This window comes from Camelina sativa, chromosome 4, assembly GCF_000633955.1.
Source record: "Camelina sativa cultivar DH55 chromosome 4, Cs, whole genome shotgun sequence".
NCBI classification, from domain to species: domain Eukaryota; kingdom Viridiplantae; phylum Streptophyta; class Magnoliopsida; order Brassicales; family Brassicaceae; genus Camelina; species Camelina sativa.
The window spans coordinates 6,743,537-6,763,333 of record NC_025688.1 but is presented as its reverse complement, the minus strand read 5'-3'; the positions used below and the strand labels follow the sequence as shown (position 1 = coordinate 6,763,333).

The 19,797-nt window shown below is 36.5% G+C and overlaps 3 protein-coding genes and 1 pseudogene across 3 annotated transcripts in view; 2 read left to right on the top strand and 2 right to left on the bottom strand.

Moving 5' to 3' along the window:
* Positions 8,946-10,985, top strand: LOC104783621. Its single transcript, XM_019244561.1, has 2 exons — positions 8,946-10,684; positions 10,785-10,985. The coding sequence occupies exons 1-2, from the start codon at positions 8,974-8,976 to the stop codon at positions 10,901-10,903; spliced, it is 1,830 nt and encodes a 609-aa protein (XP_019100106.1). The 5' UTR covers positions 8,946-8,973; the 3' UTR covers positions 10,904-10,985.
* LOC109132660 lies at positions 13,394-13,804 on the bottom strand (annotated as a pseudogene).
* Positions 16,954-18,311, top strand: LOC104779990. The gene is made up of 4 exons (XM_010504454.1): positions 16,954-17,329; positions 17,437-17,526; positions 17,713-17,885; positions 17,963-18,311. The coding sequence occupies exons 1-4, from the start codon at positions 17,020-17,022 to the stop codon at positions 18,155-18,157; spliced, it is 768 nt and encodes a 255-aa protein (XP_010502756.1). The 5' UTR covers positions 16,954-17,019; the 3' UTR covers positions 18,158-18,311.
* Positions 18,522-19,797, bottom strand: part of LOC104779989 (splicing factor 1-like) — a 5,087-nt gene continuing 3,811 nt past the window's right edge. The window contains exon 10 of the mRNA XM_010504453.1: positions 18,522-19,668. Within this exon, the coding sequence (XP_010502755.1) occupies positions 18,665-19,668 (1,004 nt within the window). The 3' untranslated portion in view covers positions 18,522-18,664. The remainder of the gene's footprint in view (positions 19,669-19,797) is intronic.

The following is a 19,797-nucleotide window of genomic DNA, read 5'->3' as shown; positions in this document are numbered from 1 at the left end:
AGGTATAGGTGTTTACAGATCATAAGAGCCTTAAGTACATATTCACTCAGCCCAAGCTGAACTTCAGACAGAGGCGATGGATGGAGCTGGTGGCGGATTATGATTTGGAGATAGCCTATCACCCTGGTAAGGCTAACTTGGTTGCAGATGCTCTAAGTCGGAAGAGGGTAGCTTCAGCTGAGGAGCAGGTTATGGAGTCTTTGATAGGGGAGATCAGTGCGTTGAGTTTGTGTGCGGTTGCACATGAGAGGGATTTGGGGCTGGTGAATGCCTCAAAGGATGTTGATTATGAGTATCAGGTTTCGGCTAATGGTACTATTTTGGTGCATGGGCGGATTTGTGTGCCCAAGGATGAGGAGCTGAGGCAGGAAATTCGGAGAGAGGGTCATGCGGGCAAGTTCTCTATTCATCCAGCAGTGACTAAGATGTACCGTGATCTCAAGAGGTACTATCACTGGGTCGGAATGAGGAAGGATGTAGCTAGTTGGGTCGCGAGGTGCGACGTGTGTAAGCTAGTGAAAGCTGAGCATCAGGTCCCAGGAGAGTTACTGAAGAGTCTTCCCATTCCGGAGTGGAAGTGGGATATGATTACTATGGAATTCGTGTTGGGTTTGCCACTGTCCAGGACGTTGGATGCTATTTGGGTCATTGTGGACCGGTTGACTAAGTCAGCACATTTTCTGGCCATTAAGAAGACTGATGGAGCAGTGGTCTTGGCTAAGAAGTATGTGAAGGAGATAGTCAGGTTGCATGGGGTGCCAGCGAGCATTGTGTCTGATAGGGATTCTAAGTTCACTTCGGTGTTTAGGAGAGCATTTCAGGCAGAGATGGGCACTAAGGTGCATATGACTACAACTTATCATCCCCAGACAGATGGACAGTGAGAGAGGATGATCCAGACGTTGGAGGATTTGCTGAGGATGTGTGTGTTGGATTGGGGTGGCCATTGGGCAGATCGCCTGAGCCTGGTAGAGTTTGCTTACAACAACAATTATCAGGTGAGTATTGGGATGACTCCTTATGGGGCTTTGTATGGGAGGCCATGTCGTACACCGTTATGCTGGTTTTGTTCAGGAGACCTCAGAGAAGATTTGGGTTCTCAAGCTGAACATGAAGGAAGTTGAGGATTGGCAGAGGAGTTATGCCGATAGGAGGAGGAGAGATCTTGAGTTTCAGGTAGGAGACAGAGCATACCTCAAGATGGCTATGTTGCAGGGTCCAAACAGGTCATTGACAGAGACTAAGTTGAGTTTAGGTATATGGGTCTGTTCAGAGTGTTGGAGCGGGTGGGACCGGTAGCATATAGGCTGGAGTTGCCTGAGGTTATGTGTGCGTTCCACAAGGTTTTTCATGTGTCTATGTTGCGGAAGTGTCTCCGTGTGGATGATCAATTGTTGGCTAAGATTCCCGAGGATCTTCAGCCTAACATGACTTTGGAGGCGAGACCAGTGAGGATTCTCGAGAGGAGGGTCAAGGAACTTCGAAAGAAGAAGATTCCTTTGATGAGAGTCCTTTAGGACTGTGATGGTTTTGAGGAGCAGACTTGGGAGCCAGAGGCGAGGTTGAATGCAAGGTTCAAGAAGTGGTTCGAAAAGTAGGTCGTGACTTGATTTTGCCTAGCCTGATCCTAGTCGTAGTCCGTGGTTGGAGCGGGAATGGAGTATTCCAGCTCATCTCTCTTGTTTACTTGGTCGTTTAGGGGTGGTTGGTTGTGCGACTAAGTAACAAGATGAGGTGGTGTTCGGAGTACAAAATTTTTGTGAGACGGTTGTTTGAAGGAAAGTTTCCTGAAATAAATGTTTCTAAAACAGGAAAGTTTCCAAAAGTGGAAAGTTATAAAAATGGAAAGTTTTATGTGAGTTATAGTTTGTCTATTTTTAGTGGTTGTTAGCCTTGGTGAGATTTGTGTGGCCTTCGTGGCGGACTTTTGAGTCATTGTGCCCGTGTGTGGCTGTCTTTTGAGACATTGTGTGGCCTTTGTGGTGGGCTGTTTAGTCATTGTGTGGCTTTTGTGGCGGGCTGTTTAGCCAATTGTGTGGCCTTTGGGGCGGGCTGTTTAGCCAATGTGCTTGGTTAGGCAGTCCTTCTGGATGTTTGGTCTTCGTGACGGTCCTTTGGGATGTGTGGCATGTTGAGGCAATCCTTCGGGATGAGTGGTCTTCGTAACGGGCCTTCGGGACAAGTGGTCTTCGTGACGGTCCTTCGGGACGAGTAGTCTTCGTGATGGTCCTGTTTATGACATTTGTTTGGCCTTGGAGGCGGTCATGTCTAGGACATTTGTTTGGCCTTGGTGACGGTCCTGTTTAGGACATTTGTTTGGCCTTTGTAGCGGCTCTTGTGGCATGTATATGATCCTTGTGTGGTCATGAGGTATTCCAGTGAGGGGGATATGTGGCTAGTAGGACATTGTGACGTTTTACGCGAGCCATGGGAAGGAAACCTGGTTAGGGATAGACTTAAACGTGTTCAGAATTGTTTGCTCGCGACTCTTGCGGCAACTTTAGTTCTACTAGTTTAGACATATTCTGAGACTTTGTGGGTTGAGAGTATGATTGGTATATCGACTTCGGATGACGAATATTGGACTTCCTTATATTATGGCATGCGGGCTTAGGCCCGATGAGGAGCCAACATTATGACATGCAGGCTTCGGCCTGATGAGGAACCAATAAAAACTCAAGGTTAAGGCCTTTGAGAAAAGGAAAGTCCAAAAATCGAGAGAAAATAATACCTGGAGCGTGAGTCTATCGCCTAGAGGTGACCTTCCGTATATCGGTTGGAGGAGTGTGGGCCGTGGAGACGGTTGCACATGAGCCTTGGCCGATCGTTGTTCGAGATTAGAGTATGAATCTATGTTAATAGGGAAGAATTGTAACATCCGTGAACCAAAACTATGCGTTTTGGGGATGGGTGTCGATCGACACCATGGGTAGTGTCGATCGACACCATTATTTTCTGGTTCGACCAGATTGATTTAATGATTGATTTGGTTCAGTTTGGTTTAAGGAGAACCATTGAACCGGGTTACTTAAGTGGGAATCAACGAAAGAAGGGTCTTGGGAAGTTTTGTTTGTCGCCGTTTCATCGCTTTGAGAGAAAAAAAAAAGAGAGAAAAAAGAGTTCTTGAGATTTTGGGAGAGATTTGGAGATTTCTTGGCTTTTCTTGGGAGATCTGAGGCTGGGAAGGTGTAAGAAGATTGCTAGGAGGGTTGGATTCGTTTCTATTGGTCTGAATCTTCTTGTAAAGAGGTGAGTGCATGACCATGGCTGATCTAGGCCTGAGATTCCTTTGTTCTTGCTTGGTTGTTGTTGTTTTGGTGTGTTTTTCTTCTTGAAATTGGTTGCTATAGGTTTCTACGGATGCATATGGCATGGGTTTTGAGTATTGGGCGATTTGGTGGTGATTGGAAGCGAGATTCGACTCTTGTCTTCGAACGGTTCCCGATTTGCAGGTGCAGTGTCGATCAACACCATGAGGGTGTCGGTCGACACCAGTGAGTAGCATCGGTCGACACTGTGGGGTAGTGTTGGTCGAAACTTGGCTGGTGTCGGTTGACACCTCCCTTCCAGCGAGACTAAGTGCTGCTTCCTGGTTTGTATGCTTTGTTTGTTGATTGTATTAGATATTGGTATCTCAGTTGCTTGTGTGTATAGTCCAGTAGATGGGAGGATTGCCTCATTGAGTGTTTATCATATACTCATGCATCTCAATTTTTGTTTGTTGTGCAGGTAAAGACAAAGTGTAATCGTGAAATCAAGGCAATGAAGAGGAGGATGTTCTAGGGACTCGATTGGTTGTTGTCTGGCATTGCTAGGTTGCTAGAGTTGGGTCAGTCGAACATTGCTAGGTTGTTGGTTCTATGTACCCTGATATTTGGTTATTGGAATTGTTATATTATGAATATTGGTTATTTAATTATTGGATAATTATTGGTTTAATGATATTGGTTATGTTATCCGCTATTATGTGTTTGTGGTTAGGTGGTTAGTGGGTATGAGACCACTAGCTGTAGAGTATTGATTATTATTATTGTTATTATTTATTTAAAAAAACGGGTCGGGTTGTTTCAAAAATCTCTCGGACGTAGCAAACGGGCCATCGGATATGGATGGGCTCACGGGCTTAGTGAGAGGACGTGAGACCCATTAAGGAAGGTGGGTCCATGGACAGGAATTGGACATGGGGCCTACTAAGAGGTGGCGGTCGGGGCGTTACAAGTGGTATCAGAGCCAAACCCAGACGAGTGTGGAGTCGAGTGGGCTCACACCGTCTGGGGTGATGGTCTTGGTGCGCAACGAGGACGTTGCGAACTTTTAGTGAGCGTGAATTGTGACACCCTGGTTTTAGAGACTTGCGGAGAGGTTTAAAAGAATTGATGGGCTCACGGGCCTAGTGAGAGGACGTAAAGCCCATTAAAGATGGTGGACCCATATACTGAGATTGGATATGGGGTCCACTAAGAGGTGGCGGTCGGGGCGTTACAATATATCTTAGTTCCTACCGCTTTATATCACTTATGTAAACAGTGTTCATACGAATTGGCTCTTTTAAGCTAATCTATTTAAATTATTGGCAAAAAAAAATAATATATCTTAATTACAATATTAATATTAACTATTACTAAATGTATTTTAAAATAACTAAACATATTTTATTATATTCGTTTTACTCACACATCGCGTGAGACTTTTTCTATCCCAAGCAATTTGCATGATCTTATCTTTTAGTTATTTTCACAGTTTTGATTTCCATATGTAGTGTTCATGTTTGAAAATGCTAATTGAGTATGATACATTGGAATGACCTCTTCCTCTCTCTATATATATGAGAAAGATATGAGAGAAACATATCTTTATATTACTTTGTTCAAAAAGAAACATATCTTTTTATTTATTTATTTTTTCTTTTAAGATTAGGCCAAAGAATTCAATATAATGTAGGATTGTTTTTGTATAAGTTTAATTATTGTAAAAAATTTAGGATTTTCTTTAGGATAACTACGTGTATCTTTATTGCAAAATTATTTGTATGATTTCTATTATGTATTTGAATTATGGAATTTTTTTTTGTTTGGACGATTCTTTTTTCTATAGAATTACAAAATTGTATAATTTACAACACAATAATAAGATTTTATTATTATTTTAATAATCTACAACATAATAAGATTTTGATACATGTCACGATCTTATAAATTAGTAACGTTACAACTTAATAATAAGATTTTATTATTATTTTAATAATTTTATTATTTTAATAATGTACAATATAATAAGATTTTGACACATGTCGCGATCTTATAAATTTGTAACTTTTAAAACCATAAAAATATTTTATATAATAAGATAACAGTGTTCTAGCTAATTGTTTCTTTTTTCTTTTTCTTAATAGCACCTCAAATTAATATTAATAGGAAGCGAGTTCCCAAGTGCTGTGCATATCTGGAGAGATTGCTATCGTTTGCTATGAACTTTTTAGATATGTTAACGAGAAACGTGTCTTGCGTTGGTGGAAAGTGCAACAATTTCTTGAGGGTTCTAGGCACGTCCGTGTTTAGTGATTCTCCATACTCCAGATAAGTCGGAAATAAATAAGGCTGAAGTTCTTCAGTATATACATATAACATTTTGTTTTTTGGTAGTCAAACTTATATACATATCTTATTATATAAAGTTGGGTTTTGAAAATTAACCATTAATAAAATTTTGACACGTGTCAAGTTATTAATCTAAGATTTTAACATGTGTAAAAGTTAAATGTAATAGGAGAAATATGATTACAACAAAAATAAAATATTTTGTTTAAAAAATTATTAATAATGTAAATAGATAATTATCAAAAATTACAGAATTTATAAAAAAATATAAAGTTTTAAAAATAATTATAAGGAGATTACATATATATATATATATATATATATATATTTCATAAATTCAAAATTACAATATTATTTATTTATTTTTAATCTTTAAGTCATTAATTCTACAAAAAGATAGGAAATGGGATTAAGGAAAATAGAGAGTTAATTATTAATTCTAAATTTTGTAAATACTCACTTAGATAAACATAGATCGTCACATATTTAAATAATTTATTCAAAAACACTGCTTTCAATTTGTTTAATTGGAAATTTTTTTTTAAATGGGAAGGTAAATTTTTCTTATTCTTTTAAACCAAAATTTTCTCCTACTTTCTTCTTTTTCAGTTGGGAATATGTAAGATTAATATGTTGACAAAAAAGAGATTAATATATGCGTATTCTTTTCATAATACTATACTTTAAAATTTATTGAACTATTTTTAGATTGTTTTATTTAATTTATATTTTCATCTTTGAATTATTTGTGATTCATATACTATGGTGCTTATAATTCTTTATTGTTTCTTTAATTATGTCAAATTAATTTCTTCTAATTTCTTAACCTTGATTGATTGGCCATAAACCCATCTTTTTTTTTTGCAAACATAAGTGTTACCATTATTCATTCAATCCCAAAGGAAGATAATGAGTAGAAACTCATCAATCTAATAGATGGATAAAATAGGTTAATCAAACACAAACTTACAACAAACATAGATATATAGATTGGAAAAACATAAATAATTGTTGATAGATCTACAAGAGCTCAAAGACTGTGACACCCTGGTTTGCGAAAATGTTTAAAAGAATTGATTTAGCCACATATGTCACCAAAATGAAATAATTTTTTCGGTCAAGGGTCCTGAGAGAACTTCATGATGAGTGACCTTCCTGCAAGTGATTGTCAGAACTGTACGGTGAAGATAAAACATAGAAAAAAAAATCATTTGTTGATTTGTCAAATAAAACACAAAAAAAGTGATGGGTAAACAAGTTTTTAAAGCCTCCAGACGTAACAAACCAACCATCGAATATGGGTGGGACCACGGGCCAAGAATAGATGTAGGGCCTACTTAGGAAGGTGGACCTATGGATTGAGAGTGGACATGGGCTCACTAAGCATGGTTGCGGTTGGGGCGTTACAGAGACAGAGGCTACATCATGGTGTGTCAAAGACATTTACACGAATACATTGGGAAATATAGCATTAGTTATTATCAAAAGATTTTGTGACGTTAGAAAAGGTTTTTACTTTCATTGGTTGTTGGAGCAAGCCATTTTGATATAGCAAAAAGACGTAAATATGTTCTCTCCACACAGGAGGAGGGCACAGCCGAGGTTCTCTCTATGGCGTAGAAGGTTGGACACAAGGTTTTCTCTCCAATGGAGGAAGGTGGAGGAGGTTGGACGCAAGGTTATCTCCCCAAGGGAGGAAGGCGGAGCCAAGGTTTTCTCCTTGGTGGAGGAGGTTGAACGCAAGGTTCTCTCCATAAGGGATGAGGGCAGAGCCGATGTTTTCTCCATGATGGTCATACATTATTGTGATAATACATCATTGATTAGTATATTATGTAATATATTTTTTATTCGAAATGTTTTTCGAGCCAACACTTTTTAGTAATTAAAAAAATATGTAGAAGTGAAAGTAAAATAGTTTGATTAATGTGTTCATATAGACATTTTTTACGTGGTGATAAAAAATATATTTGTAACATAAAGTATATTTAGGTGTAAAAAATACACTTTTAATAGTAACATACATAAAAGATTTGTAAATGGATATAAATCAGTGTATTATAACAAAAATAAAATTTATAAATAACGTACAACAAATTTTAATATATTTTTATTAAATTTAATTTAATTTATAAAATTTCAAACCCGCACATCGTGCAGGTCATCATCTAGTAACATATATGTTACCCACTTGCTATAAAATTTGATGCATATTTAACTTATGTTTGTGGTTAAATCTAGGAGATTTTTAAAAATATAATTTTTTCTATGTCACTTTTTTAAAATATATTTTTATATTATCTATTTTTCAAACTACATATTTTTATGTATAAAATAACTAAATTCTAAACCCTAAACTCTAAATACTAAACTCTAATCTCTCATAACTATATTTTAAATGTAAAATAGAGAATTCAAACTTAAAAAAGATTCTAAAAATTAAATTTAATATATTAGAATTATGTTAAAAAGGATAAAATTAAAAATATTCAAAAAAATATTTTTAAAAAGGAATATTTCTAACAAATTCTCTTAAATCTACTTGTTGGCTTATAGATTCAGAAGAATTCTAACATTAACGTACGATCTAAGTCGAGTTTGGCGTTTCATTTTTTATTTATTATTTATTATTACTACAAGACGTTTTAATTATTTTTAACGTGGCATGGACTATTGTCTTCATTTTCTTACAAGTTATTATCAACTACTTTAAATCCACATAAACCAAATAGGCAAAGAAAAATGATTTGATGACTCAGAAGTTAGTATACTTTGCCTATCATATTGTCTGGTATTTTTGTATTTATTAGACAATATGTGGTAACCAATATTTCTGTGAAAATCATCGAAAAACTCTTACGGTATTTGATTTACGTCTATCATTTAATTCTCGATGTTTTAATTGTAATGTGGCAGCATTAACATCAAATATAATGGGCTGGTTTGGTTTTGTTAAGTTCGTTATGTCATATATTTCAGATATTGATTTCTCATTTCTTCATTTAAACCTCTTTAAGAAAGGGCTAGATGAGGATTTAAAGAAAAGGAAAAAAACATGCCTGTTGCGGATTAGATGATATGAAATTAAAGAAGTCGAAATAAACAAACTAACATGGCAGACAAAAACCTAAACCTAAACTGGACAAACGATATTAATTAGTGTTTAAACTAAAGTAAACAAAGACTAAAAACGTGCCCACTAGTTGTATTAATATAGATTTGTCAACGTCAATATATGAAAATTTATAACTAGTAGCATTGATATAACAACTATATTGATCCATTAATTAACACGAAACCGAAGTGAATCAGTATTAGTACCAAAACACTAATTTGCATTTTCTTTATCTCTGCTAACCTCAAAAGACAAAAAACCATGGTAGAGAGGGCATTTTGGGATAATTATGAGCTAAACGCACACGAGCACCGTGTATCCTACGTTAACCATCGTGATGGTTTGGAATGCGATGCTTGCGATGCTTGCGATCGATCGTATGGTGATTGCTTCTCTTGCAGTGAATGCAAGTTTACTGTTCACCGAAAATGTGCGTCTGTGTTCATGACTGAAAATATATTAGACCACCCTTCTCATGCTGGGCATTGTCTTAAGCTTCTCACTACCGGAGCTCCTGATCTCACTGACCCTAAATGCCATATCTGTGGTAAAAACACCAAGCGCCTTCTTTACCATTGCTTTGATTGCAAACTCAATTTGGATATCAATTGCATAGTTGATGCCCTGTATGCTGGAGCCCATCTGACTATGCCTTGGCACCACCATCGTCTACTCATGCTTGATTTTGGTGCCAACGTGGAATGCGACTTTTGTCTTAAGGATGGCAAACATGGCTATTTCTGCACTCTTTGCAGGTTGGTGATTTATGAGGATGAGGAATGTATCTTCCTTTTTGAATCACTAGAGATTAGTCACCCTTCTCATGCCAGACACCCTCTTAATTTGATCACCAGTGGAGCACCAGATTACACAGACCGAACATGTCATATATGTGGAGACGAGACTGGGAACCTACTTTATCATTGTGATATTTGTAAGTTCAATTTGGATTTGGCTTGCGGGATTGAAAATCCCCCACCAATTGCTCTTTCAAATCTGAAGGTCCATAAGCATACACTCACACTCATGCCAAGGTTAATCTCCTTCGTTTGTGATGCTTGTGGGATGAAAGGCGACCGTGCTCCTTATGTTTGTGTTCAATGTGATTTCATGTTCTTCCATCGAGAGTGTGCTCAACTACCACGTGTTATTCACGTCAAACACCATGACCACCGCGTTTCATACAAGCATTCTCTTGGTCCTGGAGAATGGAGATGTGGAGTTTGTTGGGAAGGGATTGATTGGTCATATGGGGCTTATTCATGTTCTCTTTGTCCTAATTATGCTATTCATTCACTGTGTGCAACGAGGGATGACGTGTGGGATGGGAAAGAGCTTGATGGGGTACCTAAACAAATTGAAGATATCGAGCCATTCAAGAGGAATGATGACAACACAATCACTCATTTCGCTCATGAACATAACCTGATCATGAGTGTCAGCAAAGACGGTGAAGAAAGCAGCTTCTGTGGAGCATGTGTTCGTCCCATCGGTTCTTACACATTCTACAAGTGTTCACAATCAGATTGCAATTTCATTCTCCACGAAATTTGTGCTGATCTCCCTAAGAAGAAACGACATTTTCTGAGCCCACAACCTCTCGCTCTTTGCCCCCAAAGCCAAAGCTACAGAGAAATTTGCGGAGCTTGTCATCAAGTTTTTTGCGAGGGATTCATCTACAAAACAGATTGGGGCGAGCTCTTTGACTTAATATGCACTTCCATTACGGTGCCTTTTATCCATGGAAGTCATGATCATCATTTGCTCTACCTCAAACTAGAATTTGATGACATGAAGACTTGCCAGAACTGCGGCATGGATGAAAGAAGCGTCGCCATAGGTTGTATGAAATGCGATTACTTTTTGGATTTTTGTTGTGCCACTCTACCATTAACGGTAACGCTTCCGAGGTACGATGATCATCCACTAACTCTATGTTATGGTGATAAAAAGGCAAGCAGCAAATACTGGTGTGATATTTGCGAAAGAGAAACAAATCCAAAGACTTGGTTCTACACTTGTAAAGACTGCGGGGTCACTTTGCATATTTTCTGTGTAGTCGGGGATATCAGGTACGCCCAACCAGGAGGAACGACAAAAAAAGATATTGAACTGCTGTCGAACAGTAGCTCTTCACGGCCGTTTTGTAACACATGTCTATGTCGCTGCCCAGGTCCCTTTATTCTTATGAGAAGAAAAAACGGATTCTTCTATTGTTCTTACTATTGTTTCGCATCTGTTAAAACTAAGAGGGCCTCCACATTTAAGTTCAGATGTCCACCATGGGCATAGTTTAAGGTGTTCAAGGGCCTCTATTAGATTTTTTTTTTTTTGTTTTTTTTGTTTTTTTGGTATTATATTTACGAGCTTCTACTAATTGTTCTTTTCTTAATAAACATTGTATTGAACTATTGATTGTTGGTACGATGACTCTTCACCATTAGATTTGACCATCGTTTATATATCTAGTTGTCTATTATATACAGTTTACGAATAAATGATCACAAGTTCATTTGTGTATCTTTTTTTGGTGATTAGATCTTTTTATTATCTTGTCAATAGAAGAAGACTCACGCTTATTATCTTGTCAATAGAAGAAGACCCACGCTTATTATCTTGTCAATAGAAGAAGACCCACGCGATGTGTGAGATTAATTTAAGAACAATACACCTCCTTATAAAATAAGAAAACAAAATATGTATACATCATTATAAAATAAAAATCCAAATCGCTATTTAATAAACCCAATATATAATTTCGTTTTAATTATAAAATCTGAACCCTAACCATCTCATTTGTAAATTCAAACCGTCGAAACTGACATATAATTTTGTTCTAATAGTAAAATCTAAACTCCAACCACCTCATTTGTAAACCCAAACGAGTATATAATTTTGTTCTAATTATAAAATTTAAACCTTAATCATCTTATTTGTAAACTCAAACCGACATATAATTTCGTTTTATTTTTAAAATGTAAAGCCTAATCACCTCATTCGTAAACCCAAACTGATATATAATTTCGTTCTAATTGTAAAATCTAAACTGTAATTCTCACTTATAAACCCAAACCGATATATAACTTCGTTTAATTTTAAAATCTAAACAAAGCTAATATTTAACTTTCTTTAATTAAAATGATACATAATTTGTTTCCTTAATTTGTTTTATTTTTTAATTTAATTTTGATTTATTTTTAAATGAAATATTAGATAGAAAATTCTGATTGGCTGAAAAATGAGTGGTGAATAATACGAGCGTTCACCCCTAAGGGGTGTGAACCTAAGTATTTATTTTTCTTAATTTAAATCTATTTTAGTTAAAATATTTTTTTTTTTCAAATAAATCAAGATAAAAGAGATTATAATAGTGCAATTAGCTAATTGTAAATTTGATGACAAAAAGGAAAGAGATAAGATCGACAACTCTTTTTTTTTTCATTCATTTTCTAGTACAGTAGTTAGTTATAAAGGTACACTTATATTAGATCGAATGTACTGAGGAACAACTATATTGATCCATTTTTTATTACACACTAAACTGAAGTCGGGTAAAGAAAGCATACTCCTAACCGCAACCGTCATGAGTTCCAGCTTACAAGGACACAAGAAAGCATCGTGTATCCTACTTATACAATGGTGATCGTTTGGAATGCGATGCTTGTGATCGACTGCACGATGGTCGCTACTTATGCGGCGAATGCAAGTTTAATATCCACTCCAAATGTGCATTTGTGTTGAACACACAAGAGATATGCGACCACCCTTCTCATGTTGGACATTGTCTCAAGCTTCTCATGACCGGGGTTCCTGATCACACCGGCCCAAAATGTCATCTATGCGGTAAAAACATCAAGCGCCTTCTTTTTTATCATTGCTATGATTGTAAACTCAATTTGGACATTGGTTGCATAGTTGATCACATAACTTTCCCGTTCTATTTTTATATACCGTGGCACCACCACCCTCTACAAGACTACAATTATGTTATTTTAGATCATTACGTACTTGCGACTTTTGTAACGAATCTGTTGGACAAGGCTATCTCTGCCTTCGTTGCGGGTTGGCTATTCATGAGCAGTGTCTATTAGGATAGTTAAATGGAAAAATCTAATTTGACTTTACAATAAGCTAAGAAACAGGTCTTCGAGCTTTAGAGTCATGAAAGCTGGTTGGATAACACAGTATTTGTTGTAGGGTTGAGCTATAAGATATCAAAGATATTCTTACAAAATTAGTGTGATAAATCATTGAAAGCTATGTGGGTGAAACTAGACTTCTCAATACCCTTTTCTCAATCTAATTCACTGACTATGTTGGGCTTATATCATTTTGTTGGCTCGCCATTGCTCGACTTGGATCACAAAGGCACCAAAGCGTATTACAAGATAAGAGTTACTTTCTAACTATCTCTCTAGAGATCTAAATCCCTCCATAGCTCCAAATTAGCATACGAAACTATGATGAACGAACTTTATTTATATCACTAATTCATATGTAGCAAACTCTCACACCCTTTCATCGGGTATATACATTTCAAAACTTTTCAATTCTTGTTTGAGTCAATCTGGGTAAATTTCCATTTTTTATTTATTTGATTTTTAACCAGTTGATAGAATACTCGATATCAAGATACTTTTATATTTTTTTTTCTTGTTTAAAAACATAATACAACTTTTTTTTAATTTATCCAATCATATTCTTTATGCAGATTAACTGGATTTTGAACTAAAAATTCATGTTCTTTCACTAAATAAACTCCATCTTCTCTAGCTTTCCAATCCCATAGCCCTCCAGTATCTGAATTACTGAAAACCTTGAATGCTGTAAAATTCTGATAGTGTTTATAGTTAGAACCTTGTTTCAAAGTACACATAAATTACGTTGTATTAAAAAAGTTAATGCCAAAATAAAATGAATAATCTTGTCACATTGGTATTATTTTTGGACCAATAACATCATCTTTGGAATAACATCTCATCCAAAGATTTTTGTTGAATTTAAGATCGTTCGCGATCCTGATTCCAGCGCCGGATACATGGTTGAATACGCAGACACTTAAAACAAATAAAAATACTGAAAAGTTTTTCATATTTTGTTTGAAGTAGATTTTTAGATCTTTTGTTTTGTTAACTTGGTTTTTGTCACTACAAAAAACAAGGGGTTTAACGTCGGTTTTTATGAAGCTTAACGTCAGTTTAAAACTGACTTAAATATTATAACGTCAGTTTTGTAACCGACGTATCAAAGGGCGACGCTAACATTTTTTACTTTGGTTTTAAAATTGACGCTAATTTAACGTCACAAACTTGCGTCAGTTTTTTTCTTTTGTTTTTAAAGTGACGTTGGGTTTAACTTTATGTTTACGTCGGTTTGCTAGGTAAAGTCCATATTTTTACTGGCCATTAGTTTAAGGGAATAGTTAAGATTAATTCTGTGTCAAATTATAAATAAATTAATGTAATACAATGAGACCATAAAAATTATATTAATCAAAAGATATATAAATATATCTATCTTATATACAATGGTAGACATGCAATCCACAATATCGTAACCTTTGACATCTTCAAATCTTTGAACTATTGAAATCCATGCCTGAAAACATTGACAAAATTCTAATATTTATGTAAGAAAATGACATAAACAGTTGTTTACCGAAACACTGGAATTTTATTTTTGTTTTAAAATGTAATTTTTTTGCAATTATTTACCGGATCACTGGAATTGCTTGATGATTGACGATTTTACACCAACTTCAGTCTTCACTCATGTAAAATGATGTAACGTAGTATTTTCTGCAAAAACAAATCATGCCAAACTTCTTTTGCCTAAAACCATAGAATAATGAACCACAAATCTTGACCTCTCTCAGCCATTTCAAAACTCTTCGACAACACATTCTCTACTTATAATCCTCCAATAGATAGTGTCTCCTTTCAGCAATGAATAGAGAACTGCAGATTATTATCATGCATTCTGTAATAGATGCTACAAAAAACAGTGAACGTTCTGTTTCAAAAAAACATTAAACATACATACATATAAACAGTAATTAAAGAACCCAAATTTAAGAAAAGAAGACCCGGTAGTTAAAAAGGAAAGCTTGAGTGTGATCCCTGTAAGGAATATTTCCTTTTCCCATTATGTGGTCTTATAGTTATCCGGTTTCTATGGAATAATGTTATTTCTTAATATATTTGGTAACTAATTAAATTGGTAACAAAGGAGTTTTTCCTCATCAATCTCTACTTTGATGGACGGTTGAGATTAAATCTTAAAGAAACCCTAAAGAGGAATTAGTCCTCTCTCGGCTTATAAATATATGCCTTTAGTCCATCATAAAGACATCCTAAATAAATCTCATGGTTTAAGACATTATAAGGTAGTAAGAAAGTACCTTGACTATGGAAACTTGAGAGCGACCTTTGAATCATGGTTTAAGACTTTTCTTCTCCTACAGACCAAAAGTTCCTACTCTACAGAGACAAGAACTATCAAATAACCCAAAAGTATCATTCCATATAAGAAGAAGAGTGGCAAAGTACCAATAGTAGGGAAAGTTTAACTTACGTTAAGATTTAGAAGATCACTGTAGGCTCTGTGACTCTGTCCAATGACTTTCTCTGGTTTTTTCTTACCTTACACATAGTGGCGGACACAGAAATTTTTTTTACCCAGGTCAATAATTTTATTTTTACACAGTTAAATATTTAAAATAGAAAAAAGAGATTATTGATGTAGAATGGGAGTATTGAAGTTGGGTTTGGGGGTGTCAGCACAAGAAAACCAACTGAGATAATGAAACTTCAAATTATTTACATGCAAAACAATGTTTTTTAAGATTTTACCCAGGTCAGTTGACCCCCTAGCTTCTACTTGGGTCCGTTGTTGCTTATACATACTACACGATGACCTTTTTTTATGTATGTCCAAACTCAATCACGTCTCTACACGATAATTTTGATATGTGATTTCTGATCGTTAAAATTGACATGTGTTACGGTACGATGAATTACTAATTTTGATATTTAATTTTAACTTTGATCTCTGATCGTTAAAACTAACACGTGTCATGATCTACTGAGTTACTAACTTTGAGAACCAAACTTTATATAATAAAATATAATAAAAAGTTAAAAACATAAGTGGAAAGGGAAAATCTGAAAATGTAATATTTTGGAAATAAAGAAAAAGTCAGAAAATCGTATCATTAATATATATATATATATATATATATATATATATTGTCTTATATGAAGTAAGGAAACAATATAAAATAAAGTCAATAGTATATAACTTGAAACTTTGTTTCCGTTGATGAAATTATTAAGTAGATTTCCGTGTTTGCTACGATCCGACAATACCCACAAGATATTAGTTATAAAAAATGTTGTATTTTCATTTTGAACTGATGAACTGTTTTAGACTTTTAGTTATATATAAGCCAAGTGATAAAGGAGATTCTCGGAATGGCTTGTGGGAACCACACTGATCCTATTGAGCTTCGAATCTGGTTATAACTGTGTTTGGGCGAGAAGCAAGGTTTAACAACATTCCTTTTTGCGGTCCAAAGTTTACAAGATCCTATCAGTTCTAAGTTTCGACATATATCAACTGGCATCAAACATTACGTGTGAAGATATACTATGATAATCATACTAGATAGTAGATATATAGATAAAGGATAAACTTGATAGGATATGCACAGGCCCGGCTCAAAAATATTGAAGTCACTGAGCTCAAAACAAGAAAATGGACCCTTTTCCCTGTGTTTTTTTGGGAACAAAAATTTTTGGACCCTATTTTCTTCCCAAAAAAAGACAAAATATGACTAGACCCTGTGCATTTGCACCTCTGGCACATGTCTAGAGTTGGGGCTGGATATACATGACTTTATTGGTTGCAGAAAACTAGTCAAACCCCTAAACTAGCTTCTGAAATGCTCCAGAGCTGTGGTTCTCAACAGCATCGATCAGACTTCTTCGATCGATCAACTGTTGCATGCACTAATGCGAGTGTGAGGTTTTCTATCGGTAAAATTGATGTATTTGGTTCATTTTGGTTTCTCAATTTAGGTTTGGCTAATTACTTTCTTTATTATTATGTGCTAGTCCCAAACAACACAAAGGCCTGGCTGGGCATTGTATTTTATTTTTCTTGTAATTTAAATTGAAAAAAACCTTAAAAACAAAAGAAAAAACAAAACAAAACAAAACAAAAACCTACAAAACGACGCCGTTACAACTTATCTACTTCCATTCAGCAAAAGTCTCCCAAACTCAGCCGCTCCAAGATCAAGAAACAATGCAACTCTCACTTGTTCAAGTCCCTTCAGTGTCCTCCTCCTACTTGAGATCTCACTACTCAACGATCCCTACTCTCTCCAGCTCCAGCTCCAACCCGTCTTGTTTACTTCTTCAGAAGTCCATCTTTCCTGGAACCAAGTTAACCCGCCATCTAATTTTTCGTTATCGGAAGAAGAAAACCTCAAATGGGTCTCCTCCTCGTGCTTCCTTGCTTGAGACCCCTGTCTTATGGGCTGGTCGAATTTGTGTCTTCTACGCTCTCGTGAAAGCTGGTTTTGCTGGATCCAAGTCTAACCCTATCGTTTCTGGTTTGTGTGGTTTTTAATCAATTACTTTTACTTACTCTCTAGGGTTCTTCTTTTTCAATGGTTCTTTGTTTTGAGTTTCTTTTTGTTTTATTTGCATAATCTTTTAGGTTTGGACAGCGGTGGTGTTGATGTTGAAGATGATGGCGCTGATCTTGGTTTTTCAAAATGGCTTCAGAACATTAAGGGCAACAAACCAGGTTTTGTTTCTGTTATGCTTATGTTACAACAACACTTAAGACGACTCATCTGTCTATAGGATAAGTCTAAATTTTTAATCCAATTTCACACATAGTATGAACAAGAATGAGATTGCTTGATTATTATCTAGCTTCTAATGTTAAGGAGTATGAGACAATCTTTTTATATTTGTATATATGTTTCAGAAAAGGATGCAGCTGATAAGAGGAAGCTAGTGAGCAAATGGCACCCGACAACAAAAGGAACACTTAGAAGGAACTACAGGGTACCTTCCAAAGGTGAAGGGAACCGCCTGCTTAAAGCCATTGCGTCGCTTCTCTCAGATGATGATCATTTTAGAGATGCTACAGCTCACAAGGTAACTACACATCTTGTCATATACCCACACACACTTGTTATTCTATGTTTCGGTAAACGGAGATACTACTATTGCAGGGTTGTCAAATACGGAGGGAGAGTGCGCATGGTCAGAGCGTGTGTTGCAACAATGTGAGAGCTCTGTTTGATGAGTTACCAACTCCTCATTTGGTGGTGGAGATCACACCTTTTCCTGCTGGACCCCTTGCAGAGAATGATTACCTCAAGGCCGAGAAGCTGGAAAAGATTCTTAGGTCAGGCCCCAACATTTGAACCCTCTGGCACTCGAGAGATAGTGTTCTACTTACTATGTGTCAAAAATCTAGAATCTGTACATACTCTACGATGTCGTCTTATTTTGCAGACGTTCAAATGTTTAGACTCTATGAAAGTTTTAGTTTCTTGTGAAAAATGGAGTTGCAGGTGACTCTTTTGCAAATGATAAAAATTTCAAAATTATATACCCATACAAGGTTTTATATGTTGAAGATTGGGTAAGAATAAGATAGTGAAAGAATTTCTCAAGTAACCTTTCAATATAACTGATTTGCCCACTTGTGGCAAAAAGGGACAGTTCATACTAAAGTTCAGCGGTCCCTTTTAGAGGCTTTGGATTTTCGGGAAATGTTTGTTCAGAGGACTTCGAACGAATTTTACATTCAATACAACAACAAAAGAAAATCATGTGTCTCCTGAAATTAAGTATGAACGTGAACATACGTTTCGGAATTTCTGTTCGGAAAATAACATACAATGTCCTATCCTTCACATACTACTGAATTAAACATCACCGGGTGAAAACGGGTCATACACTTGATGGACTCCAGAGTTGAACCGGTGGCGAATCTGTGGCTGGCCACGCGGTACTAGGTTATCATGATGAAAGACTGGTCTTGGAGGGAAATGAGTAGAATGCTGCGGGAATTGAGCTCCAGGGAAGTTCCTCGGCATCATCTGATGAGACGATGGTGGTCCAAAGTTCTGCAAGTTGGAAGATCTCGCGTTACCATGAAATGGCGTAGATGGATGGCTCAAGGGTTGTTCCATCTGCCTGTCGAAGTGCTGTAATCTTGTGAAATTTTGCTCAAGATGTCGAGGGTTTAGAGTGACGGACGGGGCTTGAAATGACAGATGAGGGAGATGAGCTGATTGAGAGTTGGGTCTAGGAGATATATGTGGTGTGGACACAACGTTTCGCTGTTGTGGTAGAAAACCAAAATCTCCGGAAAATGGTCTAGGAGCTGTATTTATGGGACGATCTAGGGGAGGATAAGTAGGAGCAAGACCAGCAGGCCTGCCAGTAATATGTGCTGACACTGACATAGGACGCATAGAACCACCAGAACCATATTCTGCTAGATGTTTCAGATTTATACTTGTGGGAAAGGGAATTGATGGTGGTTCAGTACCTTGCTGATGAGCTACCGGATGTGGACTAAAGTTAGGAGCCAGAGGCCGTACTGATTGGGCCATGTTGCTTGAGACTATGTCTGGCAACAAAGTTGGTCTATGTACAGGTTGGAAAGTAAATAGGGTTGATGGCCTCATAGTAGAATGTGGTCCTATTGGTTGTATCTGACTGCCAGCATATGGAGGCGCATTCACAGAATAGGCCCTTGGTGTGTTGGAAAGGTTAAAAGCGAACGAATCTGGCGGTCGAGGCATGTGGGAACCAGGAGGTAATGATGTGTCATGAGGAACTGGATATGATTGTTGAGCAGAAAGAGGATTCAGGTTCATAGAATTGGATGGCAGTTCTTGCTCCTGGATACTATAACCATGACCTGAAGCAGAGGGTATAAGAGGTGGATGAAATGGAGCTTGATTTGAAGCCCAAGGAAAGGAAGAACCATGCTGTTGGAGTTGGCTTTCAGGAGGTTGTAAAGAGCTATCAGTTGGCTGTTCGGAGGTCA

Coding starts and splice junctions, on each gene's coding strand:
- LOC104783621 (XM_019244561.1), top strand. CDS start 8,974: ATGGTAGAGAGGGCATTTTGGGATAATTATGAGCTAAACGCACACGAG. Junction 10,685..10,784: donor GGCAAGCAGCAAATACTGGT/GTGATATTTGCG, acceptor CGGGGATATCAG/GTACGCCCAACCAGGAGGAA.
- LOC104779990 (XM_010504454.1), top strand. CDS start 17,020: ATGCAACTCTCACTTGTTCAAGTCCCTTCAGTGTCCTCCTCCTACTTG. Junction 17,330..17,436: donor GTCTAACCCTATCGTTTCTG/GTTTGTGTGGTT, acceptor ATAATCTTTTAG/GTTTGGACAGCGGTGGTGTT. Junction 17,886..17,962: donor GAGATGCTACAGCTCACAAG/GTAACTACACAT, acceptor CTACTATTGCAG/GGTTGTCAAATACGGAGGGA.